The following is a 15,835-nucleotide window of genomic DNA, read 5'->3' as shown; positions in this document are numbered from 1 at the left end:
CCAGGAGAACAGATCAATGAAACTAATAGTTGGTTATTTAAAAGAATAAACAGAATTGATAAACTCCTAGCCAGACTTATCAAAAAGAAGGAGAAAGGATCCAAATAGATGAAATCATGAATGAAAGAGGAGAGATCACAACCAATACCAGAGAAATACAAACAATTATAAGAGAAAAATGAAAAATTATATGCCAACAAACTGGGCAATCTGGAAGAAATGAAGAAATTTGTAGAATCTCACACACTACCAAAACCGAAACAGGAAGAAATAGAATGTTGAGCAGACCCATAACTAGCAGAGAAATTGAATTAGTTATCAAAAATCTCCCAAAAAACAATAGTCCTCAGTCAGATAGCTTCCCAGGGGAATTCTACTGACATTTAAAGAAGACTTAATACCTATTCTTCTCAAACTCTTCCAAACAATAGAAATGGAAGGAAAACTTCCAAACTCATTCTATGAAGCCAGCATTACAACGATTCCAAAACCAGATAAAGACCCCACTAAAAAGGAGAATCACAGGCTAATATCCCTGATGAACCTGGATTTAAAAATTCTCAACAAGATACTAGAAAATAGAATTCAAGAGTACATTAAAAGAATTATTCACTGTGATCAAGTAGGATTTATTCCTGAGCTGCAGGGCTGGTTCAATATTTGCAAATCACTCAATGTGATATACTATATTAATAAAAGAAAGAATAAGAACCATATGATCCTCTCAATAGATGCAGAAAAAGCATTTGACAACATACAGCATCCTTTCTTGATAAAAACCCTCAAGAAGGTAGGGATTGAAGAAAGATACCTCAATATCATAAAGGCCATATATGAAAGATTCACAGCTAATATCATTCTCAATGGTGAAAAACTGAAAACTTTCCCCATAACATCAGGAACACAACAGAGATGTCCACTTTCACCACTCTTGTTCAACATAGTACTGGAAGTCCTCGCCTTGGGAGTCAGACATCAAAAAGAAATAAAAGCCATCCATATTGGCAAGGAAGAAGTCAAACTTTCAGTCTTCACAGACAACATGATACTCTACATGGAAAACCTGAAGACTCCACCCAAAAATGCTGGAACTGATATGTGAATTTAGCAAAGTCACAGGATATGAAATTAACATGCAGAAATCACTTGCATTTCTATATGCCATTGATGAAGTAACAGAAAGAGAAATCAAGGAATTGATTCCCTTTACAAGTGCACACTAAACCACAAATATTTAGGAATAAACCTAACCAAAGACGTAAAAGGTCTGTGTACTGAAAACTATAGAAAGCTTATAAAAGAAATTGAAGAAGACACAGAGAAATGGAAAATCATTCCATGCTCATGGATTGGAAGAGCAAATATTGTTAAAATGTCCATACTACCCAAAGCAATCTGCACATTCAGTGAAATCCCTATCAAAATAACATCAGCATTCTTCACAAAGGTAGAACAATTCTAAAATTTGTATGGAACCAGAAAAGACCCTGAATAACCAAAACAATCCTGAAAAAGAAAATCAAGCCTGGAGGCATCACAATTCCAGACATCTAGATGTATTACAAAGCTGTAATCATCAAGATAGTATGGTGCTGACACAAAAACAGACACATAGATCAATAGAACAGGTACCCACAAAAGAGAACCCAGAAATGGACTCACAATCCTATGGCCAACTAGTTTTTGACAAAGCAGGAAAGAATACCCATTGGAAAAAAGACCGTCTCTTCATCAAATGGTATTGGGAAAACTGGACAGCAACATGCAGAAGAATGAGCCTGGACCACTTTCTTACATCATACACAAAAATAAATTCAAAATGGATGCAAGACCTAAATGCAAGACAGGGAACCATCAAAATCCTAGAAGAAAAAAACAGGCAGCAACCTCTTTGACCTTGGTCACAGCAACTTCTTACTAGACATGTCTCTGGAGGCAAGGAAGACAAAAGCAAAATCAGCTATTGGGACGTCATCATGATAAAAACCTTCTGCACAGTGAAGGAAACAATCAGCAAAACTGAAAGGCAACCAATGGAAGAAGATATTTACAAATGACATATTGGATAAAGAGTTAGTACTCAAAATCTATAAAGAACTTATCAAAATCAATACCCAAAAAACAAATAATCCAGTGAAGAAATGGGCAGAAGACATGAATAGATACTTCCAAAGAAGACACCCAGATAACTAACAGACACATGAAAATATGCTTAATACCACTAATTATCAAGGAAATACAGATCAAAACCACAATGAGATACCACCTCACACCTGTTGGAATGGCTAAAATTAATAACTCAGGCAACAACAGATGTTGGTGAGAATGTGGAGAAAGGGGAACACACTTTTGCACTGCTGGTGAGAATGCAAACTGGTACGGCCACTCTGGAGAACAGTATGAAGGTTCCCCTAAAAATAAAGAATAGAACTACCCTACAACCCAGCAGTTGCAATACTAGGTATTTATCCAAAGGATACAAAAGTGCTGATTTGAAGGGGCATATGCACCTCAATGTTTATAGCAATGCTGTCGACAATACCCAAATTATGGAAAGAGCTCAAATGTCCATTGACTGATGAATGGATAAAGAAGATGTGGTGCATATATATACACAATAGAATATTACTCAATAATCAGAGAATAAAATCTTACCATTTGCAACAGCGTGGATAGAACTAGAGTGTATTATGCTAAGCGAAATAAGTCAGTCAGAGAAAGACAAATATTTGATTTCACTCCTATGTGGAATTTATGAAACGAAACAGATGAACATAGGGGAATGGAAGGAAAAATAAAAACAGAGAGGGGGGCAAACCCATAAGAGACTCTTAAATATAGAGAACAAACTGAAGGTTGCTGGAGGGGAGGTGGGTGGGGAAGTGGGCTAAATGGGTGATGGGCATTAAGGAGGGCACTTGCATTGCATGTTATATGTAAGTAATGAATCACTTAAATTGGACTCCAGAACCAATGCTACAGTATATGTTAACTAACTTGAATTTAAATAAAACAAACAAAAAATAACCCAGGCTTTAAGGTTATTGAGAATCCAGGTCAGACCATTAGCTTGATGGCTAACAGCTCTGGGTGTTAGCTTCCTCTTTGCTTTCAAATCCTGTAGATCTGCCTTTTTTTATGCATGCTCAGCTGTACATTTGTGTAAGTTATATTTTATCCAGTCTTTCTAGATTACCTATTCTGTCATATTGTATGTGGTAGGGCTGCCATAATGTGGGTGGAAGGCACATTCCTTGGGAGGAAATTTGTGTTTATTCTTCACAGGAGCATCCCAGTAGCATGACTATCTCTGAACAGTTTCATGTAGGCCTAAGTTNCAGCACAGAGCCCGACGCGGGGCTCGAACCCACAAACCGCGAGATCATGACCTAAGCGAAAGTCGGACGCTTAAGCGAAAGTCGGACGCTTAACCGACTAAGCCACCCAGGCGCCCCTGGGATCCTATTTCTCTTGGTTAAAAAACTACTTTTAATATTTCTCATAGCACAGCTCTATTAGAAATTCTCTGTTTTGTCTATTTGAAAGAAAGTATTTTGCCTTCATTTTTGAAAGGTATTTTTTCTTCAGCTTAGAATTCTGGGTTGACAATTCTGCATAATTTTTTCAGGATTTTAAAGATGTCATTTCATTGTCTTTTCTTATGATAATACTGCCATAACTCTTACCTTTGTTCTTCTATACATAAATGCGTCTTTTTCTTGGGCTGCCTTTAGGATTTTGTGTTTATATTTGATTTTTAGCAATTTGAATAAGATATGTCTAGATGTGGGTTTTGTTTTTATCTTTGTTCTTGTTGTTTTAAGGATTTTGTTTTGCTTTTGTTTAGTTTTGGTTTCCATCCTGCATGGGGTTCCAATCTTCCTAGATCTTTCATTATTTTAGGAAACTCTCGGTCATCATCTCTTCAAACATTTCTTCTATTCCATTTCTTCTTTCTTCTGCTTGTAGGGAAGTTCTGTCTTCCATAGTTAAAATGGTGTGTACCTTCCCCATCTCCCCTGAGGGCAGGAGGATTGTCCAACTTTAGATTTCAGGCTACTTGTTTGCTCTGCAACATTTCCTTTCTGATTGGTTTGAGAAAAGTTGTGATTTTGTTGTTTACCTGGCTCTTATTCATTGTTAGGGTGGGCAACCTCTTTCTAGCCTCTGTATCCCAGGTAGAAGTAAGACCCATTGAGCCAATTTAGCTAAATCAACCAGCAAAGGCAAAGTCAAAGTTCTTTTGAAGATCAATGTCTTTTGACATTGTCTCTAAGTGCCTATAGAGCCTTTGCCATCTTGTGAGATCCACAGAGTTTGATTGAAGGAGAAGGAAGCAGGTTAACTGGCTCACCATGAGTTAGAAAACATGAACCTTCTTTGACTTAAAAAGGGCCTTCCACAGCCATGTTCCATAATATGCATTAAAAACTTCCTGTTACATGGGTATTATCCCTATGAAAAAGAAAATCCACTTAAGGTGGAAAACCAGGTGCAGGTAGCATATCTTCCTGGCAAAATCCTAAAAGCTACACATAAATGCCAATTTGTTATATATCACATTCGAGCAAAAGTGAAGCAAAATCACTGCATGGATTTCATAGTATGAAGTTGCAAGAAAAGATTTAAAACTTTTCTATCCATATAACTATGAATGTGAATCATCTTCTCCTAATATAGAAATACTTGCAAGGTAAAATGGTAAGCCCACTCAAGTACTAGCTAGGAATCATAAAGACATCAGAAACTCTCGTCCAACATCCCATTTTACAGATGATAGAAATAAGGACTGAGAAGGGAAATGACCTATTATCCAAGTTCCCCCAGTAAGTTAACAGCCAAAAGCCTAGATTAGAACAAACATGGGCCAGTTCTGGGCTTGCTTACCCTCAGATCCTCTCCTTGCTCTTCCCAGGTTCTATTCAGTATCTCTGGACTGTTAGCCTTCGTAGCTGCCTAGGCCAGCTGGATTTCCGCTGGGTTTGACCCCTGGGGTGGGGGTGGGGGTGGGGGAGGACGCTAGAAGGAGATTGCATGGTAGCAAGGAGCCAGGGCATTTCTTCTCCTCCCTCTCTGACTTCAGCAGAGTCCCCAGCAGTGAACTATCTCCTCTATGGTTCTGATTGTCATCAGACTAGCCTGCCATGGTTTCAACTTCTGCCAGATCCCCAGGATCTGATAATACTTCCTCCTCTTTTTGTGTCTCTAGCCCAGGGGTGGAAATGGCTAACTGCTGTTACTAATCCCTGAGCAATCTCACCATCTTAAGTTGGGCTTCTCATCTCTCTCATCAATCACTCAATTATATTTCCTGTTTGCAGATATTTTTGTTTTCCTGTTTAAATATAATATCTATTCATGATACAGTAATTTCATGTTCTTTCCACAAAATGCATATTTTCCAGCCATGCCATCAATTCTGTGAGCTACCGCAAATCCTTCCAATAAATCTCTATTTTGTTTAAGTTAGCTGGAGTTGGTTTCTGTTGTTTGCAACTGGGAACCTTGCTGTCAACAATGAGAAAGGATGTAACTGAACTTGTGGTCATACTGTATTGAATCAGAATCTTGGGGAGATGCCCTGACAAGCATCCATTCTAAAAAATACACAGGTGATTGTGTTGCCCCCACAGTGGTGAGTACCACTCTTTCAGTTAATATGATGGCCAATAGACATGGGAGGGCAGTAGATACACTGTGAGACTTTGGAGTAAAAAACCTAGAGTCTCCTATTTGTCTGGTCCCTTTTAGAGTTAACACACAGTTAGAAACAGTATCTCATGGAAAATTATTTAAAAAACAGACCATATTCTTTACATTGAAATAATGAGTTAATAGTTAAGTTTATAAATGGTTAGGTTCATGTAAATTATAAAAAACAAACTTTCTTTACATGTCTGTTGCCCTGATTAGAATGTGAGCTCAAATGCAAGGATTGTATCTAACCATTTTCATTTGTATTTTCCTAGCATCAAATATAGTGCCAAGAAGAAATAAGTGCTCAATAAATGTTTATAGGATGCCTATCCAACAGTATATCACAAAGGCAAGCTACAACTATAAACCTGTACAATAATTTAAAATAAAAAATTCTCCCAGTAATATAAAATAGGCATAATGTTTTTTACACTAATAAAAGGAGTTGCAATGAACTATAAAATATACAGAGAACATAAACAGTTACTCTTCAGCTTTATTACAGATTTGATCTGAAAGTCTAGTAGGTACCAGCATAATTTTGACTATTAAGGTAGGATTAATTTTGAAAGGTGAAATAGAAAAGATTAAGAAGGAATCTCAAAATGTAAAATCTCAGGTTAGGAATCAGCTAATAAGAAAGATTGTCTGAAGAAAACATACTAATATCATATTCCATATTTAATATAACCGAGCTAATATTGACCTTTTGCTAAAATTTTGAATCTAAATTGAACTAAAGTATTAATTCTCAAAAGCAGATTATAGGAGATTGAACAAAAACTCAAAATCTTTTTATGGCTCCTGATTTTTTATATTGAGTTCTGTCCCTACTCAAGTACTCAGTATTAATGAGGATATTATATCAAAACCAAACATTTTGGTAGACGGGGCTAGCCTTATACCCTTGAGAAACAGTGCTTCTTTGTTAAGAGCATTTTCTGATACTTGATATTTTCTAGCCAGTTCAGTCTGTCTGCCTGTAGTAAAGTGGAGTACGAAATCAAATTACAGACAATGTTTAAGCACCAGAACTTAACACACTCTACCCAATTAACGTCTGATTTATTGAGAAAGCTTAGGCAGCTCTAAGTAGCAATGGTGATCCCAGATAATTTTTTAACTGTTGAAGAAATTTAGTGTAATATAAACCCCACAGTGAGCATAACAGGGAAGTATCTGTTACCTTTGTACAGAATTTGGATTTCTGGAGGTCCTAGAGAGGCGTCTCTTTGTCCATAGAAAATTAGCTTGGGTTATACAATGTAATGCTATCCAATTGATTTTAAAACTGTCCTTTTTGCTACCAAGAAATATTTGAAAAGAAAATCAAAGCACCATGTGGGAAGAAAAATATTAGGAACTAGGGAAGCAAAGATAGAAGAAAATATCACAACATTGTTCCCAAAGTCAGAAAACTGGGCTCAATTCTTAAGATTCTTACTAATACCATAAGGGAGGAAGGAACTTTTAAAACTGTGAGATTTATTTTGGATGACTTACCTTCATCTCAGGAAGCAGAAATTCTTGAGATACTGAAAGTCTGCTCCGTTTTTGTTCCACCAAGATGTTATAAAGATTATTTAATGATTACAGATATTTATATTTCCCTCTGAAAGTTAGTTATAATTCAATCCACAACCTCTTCTGAGATGCTTCTGTGAGTAAAGAACTGTGTGTTAGGTGAGAGACACAAAGATAAACCTAAGTGGCTTCCATGTTCAGGGGTGGTTTGGATAGGCAGAAAGAACTTGAAGGCAGCTCTGCCACTACCTGGATGGACAACTTTGGGCCAGTTGCCTGACCTTTTGGAGCATCTGTTTTCTCATGTCTAAAATGCAATAACAGGGGTGCTTGGGTGGCTCAGTCGGTTAAGCGTCTGGCATCGGCTCAGGTCATGATCTCACGGTTCGTGGGTTCGAGCCCCACATTGGGCTCTGTGCTGACAGCTAGCTCAGAGCCTTGGAGCCTGCTTCAGATTCTGTCTCTCTCTATCTCTCTATCTCTGACCCTCCTCTGCTCACAGTCTCTCTCTCTCTCAGAAATAAATAAAAAACATTCAAAAATTTCTCAAAAAATAAATAAAATGCGATAACAATACCTATTTACTAAAGGTTTCTCCCAGGATTACAAGGATTGACATATGTAAGGTACCCAGTGTGGTGCCCATTACGGAGTCCATGCTCATGGAAGTTTATTTGCTTTCCCTTTCCTGTCATCTCAAGAGTCTGTAGCTATTGACAGGGGCAGACATGAAAACTAACTGTAGTACAAGGTGAACTGAAGCAAGAAGTAAAAAGAAAGTCACAGCCTCTGAGAGGAAAGAGACTTTGTTCACAAGACAGAGAATTAGGGAAGATTCCATCTGAGAGGTAGCTTTGAGTCTGAGCAATTTTGGGTGGCTTTGGGAAAAGTATGACCTGTGGAAATTGATAAGTATTCTTGTAAGACCTTAGTGGTCTGTGTAGAGGGCACAGTCTGGTTGGAAGAGAGAGGGGCTGCAGTGCTATGTGAGGTTCCAGTGAAGGGAACAGAGCCCTCCCACCCTGCCCCTCCCCAGCCTGACTTGGAATGTGACAGATGTGTGGGACATTTGGACAGATGTATGTATTTAATAAGAATGCAAAATGTAGTTGGGAGAAGATTGTGTGGGACCTCAAATGCCNATTAATATATAATAATTATAATAATTATTAATTATTATATATAATAATAAGAATCTAGAAGCTGCCAGTGAGGGAGATAACATAAATAATAATAAGCACTTGTTTAGCACTTTCTAGGTACCAGGCGTTATTTTAAGCACTTCACCTGTACCAGCTCCTTTAGTCCTCCCAACAGCCCTCTGAAGCAGGTGCCGTCATCACCCTCATCTTACAGATGAGGAGACTGAATGTTCAGTGACTTGCTCCAGAGTCATGGCGGAGCTGGGTTTTGAACTTTCTTAGCTGGTTTCAGGCTAGGGAACACCACCCCATAGAGTCTCTACAGCAATGTCCGGAGTTCGCTGGAGGATGGGTGCTATAGGTGTGGGAAAGGACAAAGACATAGGAAGATCAAGAAGTGAAAGTAGAGGGAGATCCCAGTAGAAAGCCCCAGAGAAAATAAACAGTTGCCCGTGGTAGGAAGCACTGGACACCCTGCAGTGATGGCCTCAGGTATCACCAAGTGCTACCCGTGCCACAGCTATCTCCTCACAGTAGAAAGCTCAGGTTTTCTGACTTTAAGTTCATTATCTCGGGGAAGATTTAGGGATGAAACTAAAAAATGGTTGTGATAGAAGTAAATAATCAGAAACAGCTTAGCCTGCCAGATACATTGTACAACGCATTACTTTGAAAAACTAGCAATTTAGAGAAGTGAAATGGACCATGAAAATAATTAAATGGGCTGGGTTTTCTATTGAGAATGAAAAATGCTGTAAGTTATTTAATGTACTTCATGGTCAGATCCAGTTTCTCTCTTACCACTTCCTTCCAGGGAAATTAAATGAAACTATTTCCTGTTTTCAAATCTACCCTATCACCCTGTAATGTCTACATGCCCAAATTCTATTTTCAAGCACAGGACTTGTCCCCAGTTTGCCTTTCTAAATGCTCTTCACCTTCCCTGGCTTGGTGTCACCCCCAGGGCTGACCTGTATGGCTCTGGTCATCGGGCTCCTGAGCCTTTGGTTTCTAGCCAGTAGGAGTCCCAGCAGGTGATGACACAGGAGAATGTGAAGTCAGGACACTTTCCCCCCTGGTGTCTTCCCTGTGAGGCCACCTGAGCTGTCTGTCTGTCTTGACTAAAGCTCTTTGCTCCTCATAAGGCAGCATTCTCAAGTAGGACTCTTGTGGGTTTCAAAACCACTGCTGCTCCTTGGCTCTTTGGCCCTAGATGTCGTAAAGGCTTTCCTGTTTATTTTCCTGGGGGATTGTATCATCTTTTGTAGTTCCCCTATACTTCTAAGCCCCTTTTTAATGGACGCTTTGTTAAACTGACCTCAAATTATCCTCATGTGATTGTATTATCTTTTGGGACTCTGATATATTTTTCGATTATTAAATCTTCTTTGAACTGTCACAAAACTTGATTTTTATCCCTTTGAAGATACTTTTCTTTTGTGGCTTACCACATTTGCATACTTGTTTTAAGTCTGACCACTGGAATCACTCAGTGAATGCTAAGAGAATGGCTGAAAGGCAAGGACACAAACAAGAATATTATGATATCATTTAAATTTCTCTTAGACTTGCTGATCTATTACTGCTATTTTAACATTAAAATCAAACATTAAAATCAATGTGTAAAATCCTTTCACATTAGGGGGTAAAGTATACTTTACTTCTGAATCACTGAATTGGTGGGAGGGGGTGGTCTGAGATTTCTGCAGAATTCTATGCCCTGTCTGCATCCTCTCCTCCTCCTCCCACATGTGTTAGGATGTGTTCTGATGGTGTGTTTCCATGTGTCCTGCAGGCCTTTCTCGGTAGAGCCATCTGTTGGAACTCTTAATGTGGGAGAGTCCATGCAACTGGAAGTGGACTTTGAGCCACAGACTGTAGGCAATCACAGCAAAAGACTTATTGTGCATTATGACACAGGTATGCATTATTCTTTGTCAAAAGTTCTACATGTTAAGACAGGTCAAATGGAAAATATGGTGAAGCAGAATAGGAGGTGATTATTTTGGCAGCATTAGAGTAAGCTAAGATCCACAAGGTAAAGAACCAAAGAATGAATGTGTCCACCAGAAATAATGTTGAGCCAGATATAAATCCCACCTGACTGGTTTCTCCAGGGCTTGAAAGCCTGAGAAATACAGCGCTCTGGAAGGAAACTACACCCTGAAGTCATGCAGGTAGTTTAAGGTTATTTATATGTGCATGGAACTTGAAGGTAACTTAATAGTCCATGAGTTTTCCATTTGATTTATTACTGCATTTGGTAACATTATAAAAATGTAAACCCCAATTCAGAATGTTCTTTTGTGTTCGCACCAGTCTATGTAAGGTTCAGCTGTTTTAATTCTTAGAATGTGCAAGTATCTTACTTAATAGCTTACTTAAATATAGTACTGTGTCTACTGCCACTAGCAGGGTTTTGAAGGCCACAGTCTGTATAATCATGAAAATTATACATTGTTTTTGCTACTACTTAATTTATGGTCGTGTGGACTGGATGTACATTATGCAAGTCTCCAAAGTTGGTTTTCAAATTAATATTTTACCATTGCCATTTATTATTTCATGATTATTTTTCATTTCCTTCTCACTTCTTTTTTAACCATTCGTGCTTATTGACCCAGATTGTCTGTATCAGAAGGGCATTGTAGGCAGAAAACACAAGTGCACAGCCAGGGACGGAGCAACAAATGACATGTAGTTCACAGTTTAGAGTTGCTAGCTTTGTGGATGCATATCTGAGCAAGATGTTCAAGTGCTTGCCTATGGACCTGTGGTTAAGTGGTCAAGTTCCACGGTGCCTGGCATAACAGTGACATATCTCCAGTGGTACAATCTATGTATCTTGTCTTTTAGTGTAGGACAGGGTTCACTGGCTGTCTCAAGACAAACCTGATCTGAACTAGCTTAAGCACAAAGGGGAAAGCTTTGGCTCATGTAATACAATAGAGGAAAGTAAAAAGCATGGTTTATAATACATCAGGGATGTCCTTTTTTCCAAAGTAGTTTTGCCATTTTACACTCCCACCAACAAAGTGTGAGACTTCTAATTGCTTCACATCCTTGCCAATAAAGTGTTGTCTTTTTTCCCTTGCTACCACATAGTGTTATCTTAATCATTTTAGACATACTAGTAGTGTCAAGTTAGGTCCTCTAGTGATTTTAATTTTCATCTAATGATTAATGATGTTGAGCACCTTTACCTGTGCTTATTGGCCATTCATATATCTTTTTTAATGAAGTGTCTGTTCAAGTCTTGCTCATTTTTTATTGAGTTGTTTTTCTTTTATTATTAATTTGTAAGAGTACTTTATAACTTGATATTCTCAATACTAACCATTTGTCAGACATACGTGCTATTAATATGACCTTCCAGTCTGTAGCTTGCCTTTTCATTTCTTTCATGTTTCTTGATCAGCAGAAATTTTTAACTTTGATAGTCAACATCAAATGATATGACTTTAAGATTAATGCTTATTAATCCTAATTATATTCCTTTGATATAATGATATTCCTTTAAGATTAATGCTTTTTGCCTTCTTGCTAAGAAATTGTTACCTTCTCCAAGATCACAAACCATAGTCTCCTATGTCTACTTTTAGAAGGATAATAGTTGTAGCTTCAATGTTTAGGTTGATGACTGATCTTTGATTTCATATTTGTACATGTGTGAGGAAGGGACTGTGTTTAATTTTTGTTCCCATATAGATTATTGACTCTTCTCCCCTCTTATTATCTTGTTCTGGAATTACAATTAGTTACTCTATTGCTCTGTTTCTGAGTCTATTACTTTATTCTTTATTCCTTTTAACCTCTATTTATGTTTTCCATTTCTTTGGCTCTGTAAGACTTCTCTGGATACTTTCTTCTCCATTCAATCATTCCTTCTTCCATGAAGTCTCATCTGCTGAGTTTAAAAAAAATTTTTTTTAATGTTTGTTTGTTTTTGAGAGAGAGACAGAGACAGAGACAGAGAGACAGAGAGCACAAGCAGAGGAGGGACAGAGAGAGATGGAGACACAGAATCTGAAGCAGGCTCCAAACTTTGAGCTGTCAGCATAGAGCCCGATACAGGGCTGGAACCCATGAACCCTGAGATCATGACATGAGCCAAAGTCAGACACATAACCGACCGAGCCACCCAGGTGCCCCTCATCTGCTGAGTTTTTATTTTTCAATTCTTATAAGTATTTTCCTTTCTGAAATTTTATTTGGTTCTTGATTAATCTGTTCTTAAATCTGATCTCTACTACTTGATTTTTCAAGTTTCCCTTTTATTTCTTAAATATGTTAAACATTGTTATTTTCATTCTGCATCTCATAACTTAAATATATTTTGTCTGATTATTTATTTAGCTGCTGTTTATTTTTTCTGATGGTTTTCAACCAAGGTATCAATAGGGAAAGAAAAATATCTTTTTCCTCCACTCTTCTAGGCTTTGGGGCAGGGCCTCTGTAACAAAAGACAAAAAGAGAAAACCATACACATTAATTTAATATAAGTTTTCCTTTGGTCAGTCAGGCTGAGTCTGGGGACCTCTAGGGGTCCCACAGGTCCCGCCAAGAGGGTCTTTGGCTTTGTGTGGGACAGAAATCAAACATGAGCCCATAGGAAGTAAGAGCAGAATTTATTGAAGATATAGATGCAGTGTTCAAGAAACTCAGAAAGCAAAGGGGGGGGGGGTTCTTGTCTTTGTTGCCTGTGTCCCCTCAGGCATCCAGGAACTGGTTAGAAGACCAAAGCCCAGGTGTTATTCCTTGGAGCCAGGAGACCTTGGCATTAAGATGCCTGGAGCCTTGGTCTGGAATGCACATATAATGGCTTCCTCAGGTCCTTCTCACCTGGCCCTATATCATCTATTCTAGAGGAATCATGAACTCCTTGTCCCTTACCAGGAGGACATTCTGAGGCATGTGTAAAGTAGGCTAGGGGTGCAGGTCCTGGCAAGGACAGAAAGCAGGAAGAAGAACAAAACCTGATTTTTATGGGGTCCTTCTGTTTCCCTATCTCACCTTGGCATGGGAGCTTTCAGAAGGAGATGAAGATCTTGAAGAAGTAGTTAAACCTGGGTATTTTTTGCTGCGTTTGATGAAGAGTAGAGTTGTGGAAAAATGTGTTAAAACCAAAAAGAGTATGAGCTAAGTGTAGCAAATTTGGGAGAACAGCTTCCTCTCGGTGTCATTCAGATCCCTCTCAGTCTCCCTCTGCCTGCAGACAAGGCTGCTCCTTTCATCCAAGTATAAGGGGCCACTTCTCACATGTGGGTCTTACAGCCTGTTTTGGTGAAAGGTCAGAAAATCCTCTCTTATCTGCCAATTCTCACATTCCTTCCACTTGAAATAGTCAGAATGCCACGGTGTGCCATATTTTGGGACACTGTGTGCTGAACCCCATCATATCTTCTGCCCTTTTGTGTTTTATAAATTCTGGTCTTAGCATCCCCACTTTGGGCAGGCCCTAGACTTACAGACCCATCATAGACCTGTCATATGCATACAGTGCAATAGTTAGAGAGGCTCAAGAGTTAACGGAAGCCATTAGGACAAAAGACAGCCTTGGCACTACATTATTTCCTGCAATTCTTCACCTCACTTTGGTGTTCTTATTATCCTATAGGGTTAATGATGAATTTTAAAGTAGTTTAAAAAATATTTTATTGAATAGGTTAATTATTTCAAACCTCAGTTTAATTTGCTGCTTAAAACTGACTCAGTTTATGTGTTTTTTCACATCGTTCAGCATTATTTATTTCCTACTATTTTATAATCCTCTCCACATCTCATATTATAAACATGGTTTAACCCTCCATGTATTTAGGTTTTCTCTAGTTTCTCTGAGCAGTAGTTTTCTGGGTAGAAGTCTCAAACATTGTGGTTAGATTTATTCTATACATTCATTACTTTTTATGTTTGTGTAAGTGATTTTTTTTTTACCTTTTAAAAGTTTTCATATATTTTTAATTTATTTTTTTAAGTTCACATCCAAGTTAGTTAGCATATGGTGCAACAATGATGTCAGGAGTAGATTCTTTAATGCCCCTTACCCATTTAGCCCATTCTCCCTCCCACAACCCCTCCAGTAACTTCCACATACATTTTAAATGACAAAGACATTCTGTTTTCAGGAAACCCACCTCATGCCACCATTTTGGCATTTCCCATTGCCTTGTGTAAGTGACTTTTTATTACATTTTTTTATTGAGGTATAATTTAGATACAATAAGATGCACAAACAACAGATGTTTGTTCACTGTACAGTTTGATGAGTTTTGTCATGTATAAATACCCATGTGATGACCACTCCATGTGAGAGAGAGAACATCCATGGCTTCAGAGAGTCCCTCATGCTCTCTCCAGTCAGTCCTTCCATCCCCATCCTAGACATTTGGGGTCCTATCACCCCATATTAGTATTGCCTGTTCTTGGACTTCAAATAAATGTGCTCACATAGCATTTACTCTTGTGTCTGTTTTCTTTCACTTAACAGAATATCTTTGACATTCACATTGTTGTGTGTATCAGAAATTCCCTTTTTGCTCCTGAGCACTGTTCCACTGCACAGTTATACACAGTTCATTCATTCTCCTGCTCATGTAATCTTAGATCATTTGTAGTTTGGAATGATTATGAACAAAGCTTTAATAACCATTCTTGTACAAGTTGTGTGTGTGCATATGTTTTTACTTCTCTCAGGTAAATATTTAGGAGTGGAGTTGCTGGCGTCTAGAGTAGGTATATGCTTAACTTTCTGAGAAGCTTCCAAACAGTTTTCTAAAGCAGTTGAAGCATTTTACGTACCGCCCCCACCCCTGCTCTCCTCCTGCCCCCACCCCCACTCCCCGGCAGTGGATGAGAGCTCCGGTCACTCCACATTCTCATCAACTCTTCATCATTTGTCAGACTTTTATCTTAAGTCATTGTACTGGGTATGAAGTTATCACCAACCAAATGTCAGCAAAAGCCTATGTATTTCATTTTTGATTGGCATTTCTGTATATGACTATTAATGTTGAGTGCCTTTTCATGTGATTTAGACCATTTTTTGTCTTCTTTTCTCATGTGTATTCAGATTTTTTGCCCATTCTTTTTGGGATTGTTTGTCCTTTTGTTTTTGACTTGCAGTTTTATATATATATATATATATACATACATACATATATAAGTATATGTATGTATGTATATATATACACATATATATTCTCAATACAAATATTCAGAAATAATTATTGTATCTCCTCACAGTGGATTATCTTTCTAATTTTCTTAATGATGTCTTCGTTAGCAAAAGAATTTAATTTTTATGAAGTGGTGTTTGTCATTTTTTCCTCTTTTAGATAGTATGGTATTTTTCTTCTAATTTTATTTTCTGAATATCAAAAAGGAGTTGACTTTTGTATATTGGTCTTTTATATCTTCACACCCTGATAAATTTTTAACTTCCTGACTCACAGTTTATCTGTAAATAGTTTTAG

The 15,835-nt window shown here is 37.9% G+C and overlaps 1 protein-coding gene across 1 annotated transcript in view; it reads left to right on the top strand.

Moving 5' to 3' along the window:
• The window catches only part of HYDIN (HYDIN axonemal central pair apparatus protein), a 334,542-nt gene that overhangs the window by 32,135 nt on the left and 286,572 nt on the right, over positions 1-15,835 (top strand). Inside the window, exon 6 of the mRNA XM_077756337.1 lies at positions 10,159-10,283. Coding sequence (XP_077612463.1) covers positions 10,159-10,283 — 125 coding nt within the window. The remainder of the gene's footprint in view (positions 1-10,158; positions 10,284-15,835) is intronic.

Source organism: Crocuta crocuta, unplaced genomic scaffold, assembly GCF_008692635.1.
Source record: "Crocuta crocuta isolate KB4526 unplaced genomic scaffold, BGI_CrCroc_1.0 scaffold388, whole genome shotgun sequence".
Lineage (NCBI taxonomy): Eukaryota > Metazoa > Chordata > Mammalia > Carnivora > Hyaenidae > Crocuta > Crocuta crocuta.
Note: the sequence above shows the minus strand (reverse complement) of the source record. Positions and strands in the feature narration are given on the sequence as shown.